The sequence below is a fragment of the Triturus cristatus genome, chromosome 3_2 (genome assembly GCF_964204655.1).
Source record: "Triturus cristatus chromosome 3_2, aTriCri1.1, whole genome shotgun sequence".
NCBI classification, from domain to species: domain Eukaryota; kingdom Metazoa; phylum Chordata; class Amphibia; order Caudata; family Salamandridae; genus Triturus; species Triturus cristatus.
The window spans coordinates 678,203,436-678,224,423 of record NC_140584.1 but is presented as its reverse complement, the minus strand read 5'-3'; the positions used below and the strand labels follow the sequence as shown (position 1 = coordinate 678,224,423).

At 45.5% G+C, this 20,988-nt stretch overlaps 1 protein-coding gene and 1 long non-coding RNA gene across 8 annotated transcripts in view; one reads left to right on the top strand and one right to left on the bottom strand.

Annotated features, from left to right (window-relative positions):
- The window catches only part of FTCDNL1 (formiminotransferase cyclodeaminase N-terminal like), a 277,966-nt gene that overhangs the window by 87,018 nt on the left and 169,960 nt on the right, over positions 1-20,988 (top strand). For all 7 annotated transcript variants that reach the window (XM_085648680.1, XM_085648682.1, XM_085648681.1 and 4 more), the window contains one exon: positions 19,888-19,983. In XM_085648680.1, coding sequence (XP_085504806.1) covers positions 19,888-19,983 — 96 coding nt within the window. The remainder of the gene's footprint in view (positions 1-19,887; positions 19,984-20,988) is intronic.
- Positions 1-20,988, bottom strand: part of LOC146857941 (uncharacterized) — a 145,419-nt gene that overhangs the window by 60,557 nt on the left and 63,874 nt on the right. The window lies entirely within an intron of this gene.

Below are 20,988 nucleotides of genomic sequence, written 5' to 3'. Positions count from 1 at the left end.
GGAGGAAAAGGTGGCTATACATGAATTATCAACAAACCAGGACATTACCATCAAACCTGCAGATAAAGGGGGAGCCATTGTTTTACAAACCACTGTCAACTATGACATTGAATGTAGAAAACTGCTGGATGACCGTAGAAACTATGGAATCCTTCAGGTAGATCCTACTGAGTCAATCAGGGTCAGGATTGTCACAATGGTAGAGGAGGCCTTAGCAAACGACTGGATCTCCAAGAAGGAGGCTGAATTTCTGGTTAATACCAATCCCAGGATCCCCTACTTCTACACCATACCTAAAATCCATAAGAACTTGGTCTCACCACCTGGTAGACCCATCGTCTCTGGTGTGAATTCCATTTTGGAACCTCTATCAAGGTTCGCGGATGCGTTCCTTCGACCATTGGTTCAAAGTACCAGCACCTACCTGCGTGATACCAAGAACGTCCTGCAAATTCTGCAGGACATCGACTTTGACCCCACCAAAAATCTGCTTATGGGATTAGACGTGGAGAGCCTATATACCAGTCTCCCACACGACGAAACACTGCTAATCATTGAGGAGGTTTTATTCTCTACTCCCTGGGAGTACCAGACACCTCGTAGTCTGGTGATGGAATGTGTTTCACTGGCTCTCACCCGTAATTTCTTTATGTATGCTGAAGATATATATGAACAACGCCACGGTACCAGCATGGGGAGTACCTTTGCTCCAAGTCTAGCAGGGCTGTATGTACACCATCTGGAAACTAACAGGATCCTACACACGATGAACCCATACCTCGCTCACATCAAAGTATGGAAAAGGTATATTGACGATGTCTTGGTCGTATGGGAAGGTGACGTCGAATCAACAGAGGCATTCATGCTATGGCTGAATCAACAGAATGCATTTCTGAAATTTACACATAGTGTATCGGCGGAAAACCTGGTGTTTTTGGACCTGAATATCTACCCTGAACAGGGGAAACTCAAAACCACCACACACTTTAAGGCAACAGCTAAGAACTGTTTACTTTTGTTTGACAGTTTCCACCCCCGTCACCTGAGGGAAAACTTACCGTACGGTCAGTTCCTCCGTCTCCGAAGAAACTGTACTGAACTTAGTGACTTCAAACAACAAGCATCTGAACTGCGTACCAAACTGATAAAACGCAATTATCCTGAGAAAATCGTTGACAAAGCCTTGAAAAGAGCAAGGAATAATAACAGAGAGGCTCTTTTGGAAGACAAAGTGGAAAACCAGATCGATGAGAGACCGATATGTGTAACAACTTACAATACACATTCTAACCAGATCACTAAGATAGTGAATAAACACTGGCGTCTACTCAATTCCTGCGGCTTGAACATAACGAAACCTATGTTCGCTCACAAGCGGGGACGCAACCTAAGAGACATGCTTGTTCACACAAGACCAAAGAACATATCTCGACCAAGACCTGTTGGTCTACTACCCCCAGTACAAGGGCATCATCCCTGTGGGAACTGCAGTACCTGTCACCTGACGAGGAAAAGTACACACATTACGTTCCGGAATGGCGATGAGTGGGACCAGAGAAGCTTCACGAATTGTAATAGTAAAAATGTTGTATATCTTATCACTTGTCCGTGCGGCCTTGAGTATGTGGGGATGACATCCAGACCAATTAAGGTACGTATTGGCGAACATCGCAGTAATGTCAGATGCGGTAGGAGCACTACCAAGATGTCTAATCACTATATCTCCAAAAGTCATTGTATAGACGATTTACAGTGGACAGTGATAGAACAATTGAGTAACGAACACAGCCTCCTAGAGAAGGAACAACGATGGGTGTTCCGTCTCAAAACACACATCCATGGATTAAATGAGGATATACCATGGAATCAGTTCCGAGTATAACTATCATCATACCTGACTGAATACTGTTCAGCTACCGTTTCTCCACCTGACGAAAATAATCCTTTCACGTTTTTTCTCCCTTTTTTTTCGGTCCCCCGTATCTGTCCTGAACCAGTGTAGTACCACTCTAGGACCATTGTGTAATTTCTTTGTCTTTTTTTCATGCCCTTGTCAATTACCCCTCCTGACCACAGCTGAGGCCCCCCTGCTGTAGCCTCCTTATTCATGTGGGCTTTGCATACCTCATGCATATATGTACCTCTTGGTTTAGCTATGTACCAGCTGGGTGTCTCTAGTACGCAGGTTGGGGGCATTTCTCCTACCTGTTACATGCCTTTATTTATTTTATTCTTTTCATCCCGATGTTATTCAGGCAACCTATATGGACACCTAGGGATACTTTCTCGATATATGCATACCCCTTCCCAGTTTATTTATTTGTTTTTTTACATTTAAACCTCAAAATCAGGTGATGTTGACTGTCCATTCCACGCAGTTTGGAACATCTATCACCCTTCATTAATGGGTTTCGTCAGCGCTCCATCAGGCATCCGACATAGACACCTCTCTCCCTCTAGGGGTCCTTTGCGGTCTCACCACGGTGACCCGGCCGCTTCTAACTTCCGGTTCCGGGTCCCGTGTAGCAGCGCCTGCGGGTTTCCACTTACTTTGTGAGCAGGTTGCCTTCTATTGGTCTGTCAAACGGGGCGGAGTGGCACTTATTCCCTGATTGGTGGGGGTATTTAAACTACAATATCTCCAGTCTAAATTTATCGACGGAGCCGACCGGGGTGGTTATTTGAGCGGGACACTGATCCTAGGAGGCGTAAGTACGGCATAGCCGGCAGGTGGAAGATTTACCTTCAAAAAAATGACGATTGGATTACAGTCTCCTCTCTCCCGCTATTTAGGTAGCCTATTTGGCACTCCAACCACTCGGTAAATGAGCTCATGAGGAAACTGTTCTCTTTGCAGCAAGTATGTTTTTCTCTTTGCTTTGTTGGGCATGCAAACAACCACAATGACATTTTCGCCCTACAGGAACCTCGTTTCCTTTCTAAGTAGAGTGTGTGTTTTCTGTTGTTTTGTTATTGTATGTTTTTAATGTAGTATGTCACACCATATTTTTATCACAGATCACGTGATAGCGTTAGAAGACGATCATCGCTCACTTCCTTTTCAGATCACTGTTTTAAACACGACGGAATGAACGTCTATCCTTATAACAATAATGTCTTGTGTATCTCTCATTTCATACCATTCTCTCCATTTAGGTTACAAGGAGTATGTAAGACCCATTGGGGCGTTACCAACTCTTGGAGGCTATTTACCTCCTATTTGATTTTTTCACCCACTATTTTTCACCACATCACAGTGCGTCGTTGGAAGGGATCTTCTTAGGTCCTGACGAAGAAGCTTGGGGAAGCTTCGAAACATGTCGACACCAGGAGGTCAAGCTCATTGAGGCATACACCCTCCACCCCCACCTTTTTACTAATACCAGCTTAGATGGCAGAATAAAAAAATTTTTCCTAGTCCAGTGAGCCAGGTATTTTTTTAAAATCACTCTCCACTCACTCCTGACCCTTCCTTGCACACCCTTGCACTACACATAGTAGTCTCACCAAGAACAGTGCTCCCACGTATACGTTGGTCGTAGCACGCCCCGTCCCGTAGAGGGGCGGGAAGACCCCTATGATGAAGCATGACACCAAGGGCCCTTTTGGTGTGTGAGGGGTATTTTAACAACTGATGTGTATTCTCCACGACCGTGGGACACACATGGTATGAACGGGAGTCTCTTGATCTACTATACATGCGGGTGGATCCCTTTGTTTAAGTACGCTTCATTGGGAGGAAGTATCCACCTCCACCACTCGTTGAGTGGAACCTCTCTACTCCCCCCTTTGTTTTTCTTTCCATGATAGACAGCGTACAGCTGTGGGAGTTTTTTGTTTTCGCCCAAATTCTGGGTGTTGTGATATCAGTGCTGTAAATGATAGCATTATATCCCCCTTTCATCTGAGATCAGAGGCTATTTACCTCTGTTACACATACTTTTTTTGTAGACTACTATATTACTAACATCTGTCACATGACATTTCCAAGCTGACACACCCACTCTATCTAGTATTACTACACTTACATCTCCAGTTTACTAAGATGGCGGATAACATGGGTTTAACCTTCGCTGACGACGAAGTGGAAAGGATCCTGGCAGCTATCAACCCCTTTGAAGGATTAAGCAATACCGATCCAGGTCCCAATCATGCCGATTGGGATGAGCTAGCTAACTTAAGGAGAAACCAGATTAGAACTGCTCTGCATGGTCTATTAATGACGGAATACCTACGGGCGAATGCAGCCCCCCAAGGTTTGATTGTCCGCAATGAGCCCTTTATTTTTCAACAGGATAAGACTTTCAAACGTGATTGGTCACTAATCTCGTGGCATTGCACTCGGGACTGGTTAGTCCTAATTATAAAAACAGCCACCAGACTTACACAAGAACTCAAAGTCGAGATCGTCAATCTAGAAGTCCGTTTGAAGGCCTACATATCCCCCAGTGTACTCAAGAAACGTTTAGAGGAACTCAATCAAGAGATGACAGAGTTCGAAATGACTTTAAAACAAAGCAAATATAACAAACTCAAGAAGGACACTTCACGGTTCAGTCATGAACGAGTGTACCCCTATACACGAGAAGACTATGTTCCTAAGAACCAGGATCAGAGTGAGGATGGTGACTCCTCTGACACCGGTTCAGATAACTCAAACTCCAGCAGGGGCAGTGGCAAACGTTTCTATAGAGGGAGAGGCAATTACAACCAGCGCCCTCCGTATCAGAGGGGAGGGAGATGGGATGGCTATCAAGGCCCCCCGATGTATCCCCCATACGCTTATGGTCCACCTATGATGGGACCATTTCCACAATGGATACCTCCTCCTCAAGAGTATGAATACAACTACAACCCACAACCTTTTTTAGGGGCACGCCAAGGCCCACGGAGGGCCCGCAACAGAGGAGGATACAACGTCCATTGGTCTGCACCAGAGACCGAGACCCCTCGAATGTCAACCAGGAGTATGACCAACAACATACCTCCCCAACCATCAACGAGCCGGAAGTGAACCTGGTGGTCAATCTCACCGATGTAGTCCTTACACCAACACAAAAGAGGGTCCTTGAGAGAGGACTGGGTTTTGTACCCACCAATCGGTTGGACAAATTTAAGATCCTCACTGAGATCACCGAATTCATACGTAAATTGAAATTGAAGGTTTTCTTTGAAAACAACCCATCCACCACTGAGGTGGTAAGACAAGATACTGGCCTCCGTAATAAATCTACTTTTGTTCCCCCTAATTCCACCCTACCGGTGGAGATGCTTGCATTCGAGAAAGCGGTGATGGGTGAAATCCAAGACATCACGACAGGATTTGGTAACACCTTTCACAATACATCAAGGGAGGAAAAGGTGGCTATACATGAATTATCAACAAACCAGGACATTACCATCAAACCTGCAGATAAAGGGGGAGCCATTGTTTTACAAACCACTGTCAACTATGACATTGAATGTAGAAAACTGCTGGATGACCGTAGAAACTATGGAATCCTTCAGGTAGATCCTACTGAGTCAATCAGGGTCAGGATTGTCACAATGGTAGAGGAGGCCTTAGCAAACGACTGGATCTCCAAGAAGGAGGCTGAATTTCTGGTTAATACCAATCCCAGGATCCCCTACTTCTACACCATACCTAAAATCCATAAGAACTTGGTCTCACCACCTGGTAGACCCATCGTCTCTGGTGTGAATTCCATTTTGGAACCTCTATCAAGGTTCGCGGATGCGTTCCTTCGACCATTGGTTCAAAGTACCAGCACCTACCTGCGTGATACCAAGAACGTCCTGCAAATTCTGCAGGACATCGACTTTGACCCCACCAAAAATCTGCTTATGGGATTAGACGTGGAGAGCCTATATACCAGTCTCCCACACGACGAAACACTGCTAATCATTGAGGAGGTTTTATTCTCTACTCCCTGGGAGTACCAGACACCTCGTAGTCTGGTGATGGAATGTGTTTCACTGGCTCTCACCCGTAATTTCTTTATGTATGCTGAAGATATATATGAACAACGCCACGGTACCAGCATGGGGAGTACCTTTGCTCCAAGTCTAGCAGGGCTGTATGTACACCATCTGGAAACTAACAGGATCCTACACACGATGAACCCATACCTCGCTCACATCAAAGTATGGAAAAGGTATATTGACGATGTCTTGGTCGTATGGGAAGGTGACGTCGAATCAACAGAGGCATTCATGCTATGGCTGAATCAACAGAATGCATTTCTGAAATTTACACATAGTGTATCGGCGGAAAACCTGGTGTTTTTGGACCTGAATATCTACCCTGAACAGGGGAAACTCAAAACCACCACACACTTTAAGGCAACAGCTAAGAACTGTTTACTTTTGTTTGACAGTTTCCACCCCCGTCACCTGAGGGAAAACTTACCGTACGGTCAGTTCCTCCGTCTCCGAAGAAACTGTACTGAACTTAGTGACTTCAAACAACAAGCATCTGAACTGCGTACCAAACTGATAAAACGCAATTATCCTGAGAAAATCGTTGACAAAGCCTTGAAAAGAGCAAGGAATAATAACAGAGAGGCTCTTTTGGAAGACAAAGTGGAAAACCAGATCGATGAGAGACCGATATGTGTAACAACTTACAATACACATTCTAACCAGATCACTAAGATAGTGAATAAACACTGGCGTCTACTCAATTCCTGCGGCTTGAACATAACGAAACCTATGTTCGCTCACAAGCGGGGACGCAACCTAAGAGACATGCTTGTTCACACAAGACCAAAGAACATATCTCGACCAAGACCTGTTGGTCTACTACCCCCAGTACAAGGGCATCATCCCTGTGGGAACTGCAGTACCTGTCACCTGACGAGGAAAAGTACACACATTACGTTCCGGAATGGCGATGAGTGGGACCAGAGAAGCTTCACGAATTGTAATAGTAAAAATGTTGTATATCTTATCACTTGTCCGTGCGGCCTTGAGTATGTGGGGATGACATCCAGACCAATTAAGGTACGTATTGGCGAACATCGCAGTAATGTCAGATGCGGTAGGAGCACTACCAAGATGTCTAATCACTATATCTCCAAAAGTCATTGTATAGACGATTTACAGTGGACAGTGATAGAACAATTGAGTAACGAACACAGCCTCCTAGAGAAGGAACAACGATGGGTGTTCCGTCTCAAAACACACATCCATGGATTAAATGAGGATATACCATGGAATCAGTTCCGAGTATAACTATCATCATACCTGACTGAATACTGTTCAGCTACCGTTTCTCCACCTGACGAAAATAATCCTTTCACGTTTTTTCTCCCTTTTTTTTCGGTCCCCCGTATCTGTCCTGAACCAGTGTAGTACCACTCTAGGACCATTGTGTAATTTCTTTGTCTTTTTTTCATGCCCTTGTCAATTACCCCTCCTGACCACAGCTGAGGCCCCCCTGCTGTAGCCTCCTTATTCATGTGGGCTTTGCATACCTCATGCATATATGTACCTCTTGGTTTAGCTATGTACCAGCTGGGTGTCTCTAGTACGCAGGTTGGGGGCATTTCTCCTACCTGTTACATGCCTTTATTTATTTTATTCTTTTCATCCCGATGTTATTCAGGCAACCTATATGGACACCTAGGGATACTTTCTCGATATATGCATACCCCTTCCCAGTTTATTTATTTGTTTTTTTACATTTAAACCTCAAAATCAGGTGATGTTGACTGTCCATTCCACGCAGTTTGGAACATCTATCACCCTTCATTAATGGGTTTCGTCAGCGCTCCATCAGGCATCCGACATAGACACCTCTCTCCCTCTAGGGGTCCTTTGCGGTCTCACCACGGTGACCCGGCCGCTTCTAACTTCCGGTTCCGGGTCCCGTGTAGCAGCGCCTGCGGGTTTCCACTTACTTTGTGAGCAGGTTGCCTTCTATTGGTCTGTCAAACGGGGCGGAGTGGCACTTATTCCCTGATTGGTGGGGGTATTTAAACTACAATATCTCCAGTCTAAATTTATCGACGGAGCCGACCGGGGTGGTTATTTGAGCGGGACACTGATCCTAGGAGGCGTAAGTACGGCATAGCCGGCAGGTGGAAGATTTACCTTCAAAAAAATGACGATTGGATTACAGTCTCCTCTCTCCCGCTATTTAGGTAGCCTATTTGGCACTCCAACCACTCGGTAAATGAGCTCATGAGGAAACTGTTCTCTTTGCAGCAAGTATGTTTTTCTCTTTGCTTTGTTGGGCATGCAAACAACCACAATGACATTTTCGCCCTACAGGAACCTCGTTTCCTTTCTAAGTAGAGTGTGTGTTTTCTGTTGTTTTGTTATTGTATGTTTTTAATGTAGTATGTCACACCATATTTTTATCACAGATCACGTGATAGCGTTAGAAGACGATCATCGCTCACTTCCTTTTCAGATCACTGTTTTAAACACGACGGAATGAACGTCTATCCTTATAACAATAATGTCTTGTGTATCTCTCATTTCATACCATTCTCTCCATTTAGGTTACAAGGAGTATGTAAGACCCATTGGGGCGTTACCAACTCTTGGAGGCTATTTACCTCCTATTTGATTTTTTCACCCACTATTTTTCACCACATCACAGTGCGTCGTTGGAAGGGATCTTCTTAGGTCCTGACGAAGAAGCTTGGGGAAGCTTCGAAACATGTCGACACCAGGAGGTCAAGCTCATTGAGGCATACACCCTCCACCCCCACCTTTTTACTAATACCAGCTTAGATGGCAGAATAAAAAAATTTTTCCTAGTCCAGTGAGCCAGGTATTTTTTTAAAATCACTCTCCACTCACTCCTGACCCTTCCTTGCACACCCTTGCACTACACATAGTAGTCTCACCAAGAACAGTGCTCCCACGTATACGTTGGTCGTAGCACGCCCCGTCCCGTAGAGGGGCGGGAAGACCCCTATGATGAAGCATGACACCAAGGGCCCTTTTGGTGTGTGAGGGGTATTTTAACAACTGATGTGTATTCTCCACGACCGTGGGACACACATGGTATGAACGGGAGTCTCTTGATCTACTATACATGCGGGTGGATCCCTTTGTTTAAGCCCTCTTCAAGCTATCCATGGAATAGTGAAAACACAGAATTCTGTTTAACCTGATCAGAAGATCACCCCTCTTCACCAAATATTGTTAAAGAATAAACTTAATGGGCACACATAAGAACAAATCTTCAAGTCCAAAAACAAACTAGTTCAAATGACAAAAAGCTTCAAAGAAGTAAACAAAACTCTACACTCCTGTGTTCTCGTACGATTATCATCACAAGGAACAACAAATACATGTTTAGTACTGTGTATTTGAAGAACCCTAAACAGCTGCAAGCTTGATCTTGATGATGACAAACAACTGAGTGCCCTGCGGCTCCGAAATAGGACCCTACGTCGCCCTGGCGGCTCTGCCAGCCTGACCCAGTACAACACACCTAGACACCGGCAACTGGCCCAGCTCAACACAGCGCAGCACGCCTCGACGCAAGCCCCAGCGGCTCCATCAGAACTAGTCCAGCACGAAGCATCCTGAACTCAGCGCCAGTGCAGCTCTACGCGAGGCTTTGCAAGCCCCAGTGGCTTCCTGATTAATGACGATGGATTTTCCATTGCAAGCTCCCATTGACGGTCACTGACTTCTCTGCCTGACAATTATTGGGGCAGGATCTTTCATCACAAGCTCCATGTCAACGTTTTCTCTACGCCAGCCAGCACAACTTAACACAAGAACTTCGCATTGCTCAACAAGCACGATTTAAGGTACTCTTGTTCAGTGGCCCTAACTAGGTTCCAGTAGACGGCCTGAAGAACCGGGCTCATTAAGCCTGGCGGCGCAGGGTACGCCTGAAATCTTCTGAGTTCGCCTTCCAAATTACAGAGACACGGAACACTCTGTCTGGCATAGGAACTTCAATTTATTACCTGCAGCTAGGTACAGTTGTCCTAGAAGTACATCAGTGGTAGGTTCTCAGGAGACTACCACTTCAATCCCTGGCTCACAGTCTTTTGTAGCGCTTGAATCCCCTAAAGCAACAACCCCCTCAATGTGCAATAAAAATACAAATCATCCACAAGAAAACATTCTTTGTACAAGATACAGGATAATGGGTAATAGAAATTCCTTCCCTAAGGTCGTGTTCTCTACCCGACCCTATAGGTCAGGCGGCATAGCCATTCCTTGGTTAAATTAATTTACGACAGGACGTGCTTGTGTGTTGAAGATGGTGATTCGTAAAACAACTGGAGAGGCCGAGAACGGTCTCCAAGGGTCAACAGATGGTTATCTCGGGGATTAGTTGCTTCGAGCTGGGTCTCAGAATGGACTTAGCTCAGGGAAACAGGAAAGGTCGTGTAACATGTGCAACAGTATAGAATGAGAGAGAAACGCTATGAAGGTTGAAGGTGCCTGAGTGAGGGCAACAGCGTAATGGTGTTACTAGGAAAGATGGGGTCGTATTTGAATTTCCTCAGACCCTCCTTTTGCCATTACTCAGGCAAAGAAACCAGAGGCTGTTGTTAATCTGAATCGACTTCAATAGCCATGAAATCTACAAGCTGTTGTTGCAGCATTATCTTTGTGGTCGCTGCTTTCTGTGATATCGGATTTGGAACACACAGGGTGGCGCAGAGCCCGCATATAGCTGGACCACATTGTAGACAAAGGCAACATGAGAAGAGAATGGCCAAAGTCGCTCCGACAAAGGTAAGAATCTTCCATCTCCATGTAGACAGTAGTCCCCCCAAACCATCCCATCAGAGACCAATTCCCTTCATCCTGGTGAACGGACTCAGCGATCTTATGTAGCTTAGAGATGGCTTGGTATACTGTAGGGCGTTGTCTGTAATAAAAATGCAACAGCTAGATCCGATCAATCTGCATACGCCCCCACTGTCAGCAAGGATGATATCTAATACCATCCTGTTCTGAAGCGTGACAAGGCGGTCAGCAGCGAGTTCTGCAGTGATGTTACTCAAAGTTCCAGCTGTTTCATTGACAGTGGCTTCTACAATTCGAATTAGTTGTCTTATGTCTCTACTGTTGGCTTTTGAGCCCCAGAATGGAAGGAGTCCTTTCAAGACATCCCCGACTTCTTGTCCTGACGTATCCTGGTCAGACGCCACCCCTCTTTTCTGTAAATGATGCTTGGCATCTGCTATATATGTAGGGGGCAACAACCAAGCGATATAACAAGTGCCTCTCCAATTACCAGGTAGAGAAGTGTAAGCCTTATTTCCTCACACAAAGTATGTATTACGTGAGGGAACCATGCGAGGCCAATCTGTCCCATTCAATGTCACAATATGTTGGCAATTGCTTGTACCTTTATATTCTAACCCTCCTTTCCTAATACAGAATGGTGCTTGTCCAGGTACCACTAGAAAAGTTTGTCCTTTTCGAGAGGTTCTATTAGAGGGCAGAAAATACAAATCCGTAGATTTGGTTTGGCGATCAGCATATTCTGACTTCTCACTATCCGTCCCATATATCCTTTTTCTGTCCCGCCAACATAAATGGTATAGATGTACTCCCAAGCTCCTTACTTCTCGAGTATCCCCATCTCCAGAAAATACCCAACTGGCGCTCAATTCCCACCATGCACTACAAGAGCCATTAAATGAAAAAGGAAGGGTAATGTATGGCATTCCAGTATTCACCGAACTTGGCAGAAGACCGCAAACCCAACAGTTCGTCGCATTAGTGGCCAATTGATGTTGGTGTAGCATGGAAACAAATGTGTTGTTGCGGAATTCACTCCTTCTTGACTCAACATGAGGTGGTAGAGTGACATGTGTATGCATTTCAACCGTAACTTTGGGAGTAGGCTGTGTAAAAATTACGTGTAGTCCCCATCCTATACAAGACCATATAATACATATCAAAATCAATAATATTAAAACCACTATAAAACGATTATGCAATAATTTACAATGTTTCGTGCTCATTGTTTGTATTTTGTCCATTCCCTTGTTAACAGTCATTTCCAGCTCTAAATATTGCCCGTGACGGGAGGTTGCTTCACTCAGCTGTGATTGTCTGTAGTTCTTTATACTTTCCTACAAGTCCCACAGGCCTAGAACCACATCTTGGGTCACAATTCTGAGACTTACGATCACGGCCCTGCAATCATGTGGAAATCGGGATAAAGACAAAAGTCAATGAAGCACTTTTGAGGTATTTTTGTTCAGTCTGGGCCTCAAATCGTACCTCCGGGAACCAGGTACTGTTTGCTCTTGGAAAAGGAGATGTGGTTTAGTAGTGTCCAATTTCACTGCCGGTGGTATAGCTGTCTGGAGGACCTCGTCGTCGTTTTGTCCTGTTCCGGCAAAGTCTAGGCGCGCATCGCTGAATAGTCCAAATCTTGGTACTCTTCCGGTTTCAGAGTCACTAATTCGTTTATGAACCCATTGATCATAAGGCAATGGTAGGGGCACTTTCTTGCAATGTACCCCATGTACCCAGTTCTTTTTGCCGACCACCTTTACTGCAGTACGCGTCGTCAGTAGCACCTGACGAGGTTCTCTCCAGCGAGGTTCCAAGTTCTTTGACCTCTTGAAGTTTTTGACGCAGACCCAGTCTCCCGGCCGTATGGTGTGACCAGTATCCGTTGAAGCCTGGGGCAAAATATCTTGTACCTGTTGGTGAAGGACACGTAACTTAGTGGTTAGATCATGTAAATAGTCAATTAACAATGGATGCTCTATCTCTGAGTATTTCTTTGGCCTTGGGACTCCCCAAACGTTTGCAGGGCGTCCAAAGACAACTTCATAAGGACTAAGCCCCATACGGGAATGGGTGGTTGTTCTGGTGGATAAGAGAGCCAAGGGCAAGGCATCAGGCCAGGCAAGACCCGTGCTTGCTTGTATTTTCGCCAGTTTAAGCTTAAGGGTGCCATTATAGCATTCCACCAAACCCGCTGACTGAGGATGGTTTGCTGCGTGGAACTTTTGCTTAATGCCAAGGCCTGTACATACTTTCTGCATGATCTGACCCACAAATTCACTTCCGTTGTCACTCCAAATATTTCTCGGTAACTCAAATCTTGGCAGAAACTCCTTCAAAAGGACTTTTGCCGTAGATAGAGCAGTATTATCTTTCAGGGGATAGGCCTCTACCCATCGGGAGAAGGCACATACCACAACAAGAACGTACTTCAGATTGTTACATCGTTCCATGTGGATGTAATCTATTTGTAAAACCTCAAAAGGGTAAGTTGGGGAAGCAAAGTGTCCTGCTGGTGTTGGTGTTCCCTTCCCTGGGTTATGCATCAAGCATACAATACAATGCTTAACCAGATTGTCTGCACATTTAGGGATCCCCACATTCTTCCATACCGGAGCCAGAAGCTTGCATATACCTTTAGCGCTAATATGGGCTGGACCATGTGCCATGGTAACTACTGGGAGTACATAAGCATCTGGTAACAACCAGCGTTGATGTTCTGACAAGTCTGTCCAGCACCCTGTCACATCCAATCTTCCTATACTTTCTTTCCACGTACTCAATTCTTTCTCTGTGGCCTATGCCTGGATCATTTTCACACTGTCCACAGTATTCTCACACATCCCACCTTGTGCAACCCATCTAGCAGAGCCCGCAACATACATGCGGCTTGTAGTGTCTCTAGCTGTCTCTTTCGCTATGTGGTCTGCGAAAGCATTTCCTTGACCTACATCATCCGTGATCTTCTTATGTGCACTACACTTGACAATCGCTATCTGAGTGGGCAAGGTGAGTGATTCAGGGAGGTCATTTACCAATTGGCCATGCTGTATCTTAGTGCCATGGGATGTGAGAAACCCTCTTTCCTTCCACTGGCGGCCAAAACTATGGGCCACTCCAAACGCATACTGACTATCAGTATACACATTCACCCTTTTTCCTTCAGCCAACACACAAGCTCTAGTCAGTGCTATCAATTCAGCTGCCTGGGCTGAGTTATGTATAATACGCGCTGTTTCTACAACAGTGTATAAGGTAGTGACTGCATAGGCTGAGGTCGTTTCACCATTGGGAAGCTTAAAACAAGAACCGTCCACCCATAAGGTCTCATCCGTGTCCGGGAGTGGAGTATCCTTTAAATCAACTCTGCCTTTTGTCTCTTCCTCCGTGCGGAGGAAGCTGTCGTGTTGCTCCTGAGTGTCATTTTCTACTGGAATTGGCAGCAATGTTGCCGGGTTCAAGGTATTACATCGCTTAATGTGTATGTGGCTAGCCAAGAGCATCAATTCGTACCCCGAAAGGCGTGCACTCGTGAGGTGTTGGGTCTTTGTTCTATTTAGGAGGGTGTCTACTGCATGCAGCACCATGACAATAAGGGTATTATCTAATACCAATCCAGCAGACTGGCGAATGGAAACTGCCGCTGCTGCTGTAGCCCTCAAACAGCTAGGTAATGCCTTGGCCACTGGATCCAACGTGGCCGAAAAATAGGCACAGGGGCGTTGCTTGTCCCCAAATCGTTGCATTAAAACTGATAACGCGCAACCTTCTTTCTCATGAACATAGAGTGTGAAAGGCTTACTGTAATCAGGAGTACCCAACGCAGGGGCAGAGCACAAGGCAGTGCGTAAATCAGTGAAACTTTTCTGACATTCCGCAGTCCATGGAAGCGGGTGTGGTGTATCTTTAAGAGTGAGTGCCAACAAGGGTTTTGCCAGAAGGGAAAAATTGGGGATCCATTGTCTACAATAAGAGGTAATACCTAAAAAGGCACGCACCTCTTTTTGCGTACATGGAATAGGCATTTGGGCAATTGCTTGGATACGTTCTGGGGTCAATCGCCGTCCCTCCTTTGACAAGAGATGACCTAGGTAGGTAACCTCTTGGCAGCAATATTGCAATTTTGATGGTGAAACCTTGTGGTTGTGGTCAGATAAGTGGCGTAACAGTGAAATGGTAGCCTTTTTACAAGTGTCTTCAGAATCTGCTGCAACCGACAGGTCATCCACATATTGAATGAGAGTGGCCCCTGGTGGTAAACACAAAGTATCGAGCTGTGATTTCAATGCTTGACTATAAATGGAGGGGCTCTCGCAATAGCCTTGAGGAGCTCGTTTGAACCGGAAGCTTCGGCCTGCTAAGGAGAAGCCAAAAATATCCCTACTTTCCTCAGCAATGGGAATGCTGAAGAAAGCATTTTTTAGGTCAATGACGGAAAACCAGGAAGCTGAGGCTGGTATCATTGTCAGCAGGGCATTAATATCCGGGACAACAGGGAATTGAGGTACCACAATCTTGTTGACCTCTCTGAGATCAATCACAAAACGATAGACAGGTGGCTGAGAAGGGTTGGTTCGTTTAAAAACAGGCAGGACAGGGCTATTGCATACATTTCCCCTAGTCTCTTCAACCACATCGTTTTGTACCAAATCATGAACTATAGTTAAAAGAGCTTTTTCGCCGTCACTGGAAATTTTATATTGTGTAATGCGGGGAAATTTAGTATTAGGCTTCAGTGTTACAATGTAGGGAGGAATCCGCAGGAGGCCCACATCATTGGGGCCGGTGGCCCAGAAGGTGGCTGGAAGAGATTGTAATTCAGGCGGAAGCTGATCTTTAGACAAGTACATCGGTGAGGTCAATTTCTTACCTAAGGTAAGACGTACACCAGAAGGGGAACAGTGTAATGTCGCATACAATCTCTTCAATAAATCGAAGCCCAAACATTTTCACCACAACCAGTTGTTAAAAGGAGCGGGGCCTCCAATTTGTAAGGACCTATTGAAATGGGCAAAGGGCATGAAACTGGGTTTTGAACTGGGGCACCAGAAAAACCTACAGAAACATTTGTACAGCCAGACAAAGGTGCCCCAGGGAGTTTAGAGTGAATCATAGAGCTCTTTGTTGCACTAGTGTTTAATAGGAATGGCTCTGTAACACCTAGTGCTTCCACATCAACATAAGGCCCACTTTGGTCCACTGGTACTGATACTACTCCCTTACTTTGTCCATGGCTGTCCTAGCTAGGTTGGGAATTCTGACTCTCATCCTCAGTATAGTAATCGCTGTTGTAATCGTTGGTAGACTGAACATTTTGCTGATCAAAATAATTCGTGGAGTTTCCAGGGGGCATGGAACGTTGGTTATTAGGCGGCGTACCTCGTCCTCTACCTCTTGGTGCTGACTGATAACCACCTTGGCCTCGTGGCGCGGGAATACCGCTCGTGCGCTGTAACAAAACCGGGCAATTATACTTTAAATGGCCTTCTTCTTTACAGTAAGCGCATTGATTTTGGCCCAGTGGGGGTCGGGGAACGAAAGGCGCAGACCTCTGCAACTGTCTCTGGAATTGTGGAGATGGCTGATATTCACGTTGGGCAGGGCGAGGAGGATAAGCTTGTTGCAAAAGAACTTTTGTTTTCAACTCTTTGGTCTTTTTATCAAGTTTCTCTCTTTCCTCTTTATCCCTATTTTCATAGTACTGGGCAGTAGCCAATATCTGGGCCGAAGAGGAGACCGCCCACGCACTTTCAGAATTCTTCAATTTATTAGATATTTCCGGAACCAAATTTGACACAAATTTGTCTACAAACATCCGTTGGCCACTTTCCGTGCTCATATCCTGACCACTATGATCGATGAACGTCTCCTCGAAACGAGTGAAGAAATCAGAGACGTTTTCATCCGCTTTTGCTTACAAGCTGCTAACTTATCCCAATTAACTCGCAGAGGTGGCATCATAGTTTTCAGTAAGGTAATGATCCTAGCTGGGAGTTCTGTAATTAGAGCCTCAGGTTTGGCACCACCCACTTGGAGTCTGTCCGCGGCGAGTATGGCAGCCCAATCACCCCCCAGTTCCCCCACATGGTCCTCCTTCCGAATCCTAGCCCATAACGGTTGTGGGTCCACATTACCCATTAGCATGTCTATATCGGCCAAATTCATAATACATGCATCAACAGTTTGGGACAACTCTTTGTAGTACCCAGCAGGATTTTTACGGGGGTCCGGTAACGACTGCTTAAGGGCCAATACCGCAGATCGTTTCCACGGAACGTGTACCCACACACGTTGAAAGTGAGCAGGTATAAGAGCATTACCACCCTGATCTGCAACCTCCTCTCTCCACACTGGGGGAACCTCTCTCATGGGATAGTGTTTTAATTTTCGCCTGACGGACGAATCGCGTTTTGGCAAGGACCGGCAGGCAAGCATCATTCTAAAATTGACAAGCGTTCCTACCGCGTCCTCAACCTCTGCGCCCACAATCAGCCCTTTATCAAACTCGGCCTGTACAACGAGCAGGCCCTGAGGGGCTCGTCCCAATCCCATATCCTCCCACTCTTGACTTAAAATGTTACACATAGTATCAAAAACATATCTCTGCGTTGGCGCCTCCCACTGCTGAAAGGTGACCATAATATCTTGCACACTATACTGGGGGCCATTCGTGATCCACCTTCGGGCTTGAAGGTCTAGCACTTCCCGTTCCTCCGGACCTGGAAGCTGACTACGAGTTTGTCTACGAGGAGGAACAGGGGTCATTTGAAATGTCCCAAAGAGAGGGGACAAAAGGCCAGAAACGGTATCGATCATTCGCCTCCGAGCGGAGGGAGAATTCGTCATTAGGACAAGAGACAGAATATTAGGCGGGGCAGAAGAGGGAGTAGCATTTACGAAGGGAGCCGAAGGTAGGGGAGAGCTCGGTAATACCGGAGAAAGCTGTGGTGGGGGTGCAGGAACCGATTGAGGAGCGACAGGTGGGACAACAGGCGGATCAGGCGGGGCAGGTGCTAATAATAAAGGTGCATTCGCTCCGGGGGCAGGCGGTAATCCAAAAGGTACATTAGCTCCCTGCGCCTAGGGCGGGGGTAATCTCAACAGATGGGACATTAAAGGATCCTTTTTAGGGTCCTCATTTTTCTCCGTAGGGGAAGTTGGCAACACTGGATAACATTTATCTACCGCCATACGATGTTGCCTATCTGAGACCTCAATCGCATGATCGGTTTCATTATTTTTAAACTGTTGCGCAGCTTGTAAAATAGACATATCCCTCCTATCTCTTTTAGCTTGTTTTATTTCTTTCTGTTTGGCCTCCTTACGCCATAGGCGAAAAGAGTCAAACATAGCCGGCCGGGCTTTTCGCTTAAACAAAGTGTTCTCCAAATTATCTAAAATATTGAGCTCAAAACTGCCGTTCTGTGGCCATCGTAAAACACCATCTTTCCTAGTATAACGAACCCATGCCTCATTAAAAGCTATGGGGCCAATACCATGTTTAGAATATACTTCATAAGTGGTAGTTCCGGCCGGAGGAATTGGACAAGAGTCCTCCAGTCGGGAATCCCTATCGCGATTACAACAAAACCATCTTCCAAACTTACTGAAACCAGGCATCGCTACCCCAATAGTTTCTTTACAAACTTCAAGGGGTTAATTAGTCACTTTATAGTACAAAAACTGCACTCACCCCTCGGTTTCGGCTTTTGCAAAAGTCGAACAAAGACAAAACAAAGACAAAGGAGTGGCCACTATACTTAACTTAACCAGATGTTTCTGTACGCCAACAGAGGTCCGTCTGATGTCTCGCGATACCAATTACCAAGGGAGCCAAGGCGTGGCCACAGTCAGGGCAGCAGGTCTTTGCAGCCGTTGAAAGGGAGAAGCCACACGGTAAAAACCTTCGGTCCACTTACGACATGCAGGGGTCGATCACGTGGTGCGCGTCCTCCGGAATTTCCTTGCGGGGCTCCTCACGATCCTCGGGCTGGACCCACGACCTCTGAAGCGGCCTCACAGAGGGCACCAATTGAAGAACCGGGCTCATTAAGCCTGGCGGCGCAGGGTACACCTGAAATCTTCTGAGTTCGCCTTCCAAATTACAGAGACACGGAACACTCTGTCTGGCATAGGAACTTCAATTTATTAGCTCCAGCTATGTACAGTTGTCCTAGAAGTACATCAGTGGTAGGTTCTCAGGAGACTGCCACTTCAATCCGTGGCTCACAGTCTTTTGTAGTGCTTGAATCCCCTAAAGCAACAACCCCCTCAATGTGCAATAAAAATACAAATCATCCACAAGAAAACATTCTTTGTAGAAGATACAGGATAAAGGGTAATAGAAATTCCTTCCCTAAGGTCGTGTTCTCTACCCGACCCTATAGGTCAGGCGGCATAGCCATTCCTTGGTTAAATTAATTTACGACAGGACGTGCTTGCGTGTTGAAGATGGTGATTCGTAAAACAACTGGAGAGGCTGAGAACGGTCTCCAAGGGTCAACAGATGGTTATCTCGGGGATTAGTTGCTTCGAGCCGGGTCTCAGAATGGACTTAGCTCAGGGAAACAGGAAAGGTTGTGTAACATGTGCAACAGTATAGAATGAGAGAGAAACGCTATGAAGTTTGAAGGTGCCTGAGTGAGGGCAACAGCGTAATGGTGTTACTAGGAAAGATGGGGCCGTATTTTAATTTCCTCAGGCCCATGCTCCATCATGGTTGGCCTGAACTTGTGACTTTATCCCGGTCCTGCACAACCAGATTGCCACAGTTGATGCTGTGTCCTTTTACTTCAATCTTTAATTTTGCATATCTTTTGTCTTACTGATTGGAATTTTTGTCTTTTTGGTCTTGTTTTATTTATTAAAATGTAGTCTTTTTATATATTTGGTGTGGGATTCTTCTTGTGTTGTGTATTCACTTTATTACTGTTTGAAGTGCTGCATAAATACTTTACAAATTGCTTCTACATTAAGTCTGACTGCTCTGTGCCAAGCTACCAGAGGACTGAGCACAGGTTAATTTGTGGTTCGTTTGTGACTTCACCCTTAGAAAGATTATAGTTGCAGCTTGAGTAGGGTTTCATCCCCCTCAACCAGTAACCCAATTTTTCATATGTATTTTAAATATTTGTATTTTTCCCTTTCTAGGACAGGCACGTGCCCAAACGACAGTGCTGAACATATTTTCGGATTATGACTACAACAGGTCCGTGATCACCATTGCCGCTCCTATTGATGCCTTGGGTATGTACTGTTATGGCTTCAAGTATCCATTAGTGTTCAATACGATCCCAGAAACAGACTTACTTCTACTGCGCAGCACAGGTGCAATTTAGATTATGCTGCTGTTAGTGCATGCAGGGGAAGCCATTGGAGTTTCATGAGGGTAGGGCTGATGTGGTTGATTTTCATAATGCCCTTCATGAGGTGTACTGCTGCTTGTGGAATGCATTTCAGTGGACCCAGTGTGGAGTCTGGGAATGCGAGAGTGTGAGGGCATGGACAGCAGGTCTGAAGTCTTTTTGGGGAGCGATGGTTTCACTTTTTTTCTAGAAGTAGAGCTAGTCCAATACAGTCTTGGTGAAGTTTTCATTTAGCGAGAGAGAGGTCGTTGTTGAGGGTGAATCAGAGTAATTTGGCCTTAGTTGACAGAGGTTTAAGCAATTTGGATTCATGCCATTGAGTTTGTTGTTAGCGAATAGGCAAAACTCGATTTTGGGTAGTTGATTTTCAGGTAGGTGTTGGTCTGAATGAGGTCAAGACATTGCCGGAGTCGTTGAATCTAGAGAGGAGTGTGTTGTAATCTCCTATGCCTTTAAGCCTGCCAGCTCATGCCTAGAATGTTGGGGTCTCCATGGTAATGCTGGAGAACGGTTATTGAGGCAGTGCTGGCGATCAAATGAGTCGGTGGTGTTGGAGCAGAAATAAACACTTTGGAAAGTGACCGAATTTGCGTCTTAATAGAGACTATCATGCAAAGTTATGTCTTCAGTGTATCTGTGTATTTTGATGTTACCAAGTACAGTTTCAATGGCTCCATGTAGAGGCAGAAGATGGTGGGATAGAGATAGAAAGAACTCTAGGCTACTTGGCAAATGACGGTGAGTTTCTGGGATACTCTGGTACCATTCTTGACAGTCCCTATACGATTGTGTTATCCGTCCTTTGCGGTCCGTTAAATGAGATGTTATTTAAGAAAAGCTGATAAGTGGTCTCCGAGGTAGCACATTAGGTCAATCCACCAGACAT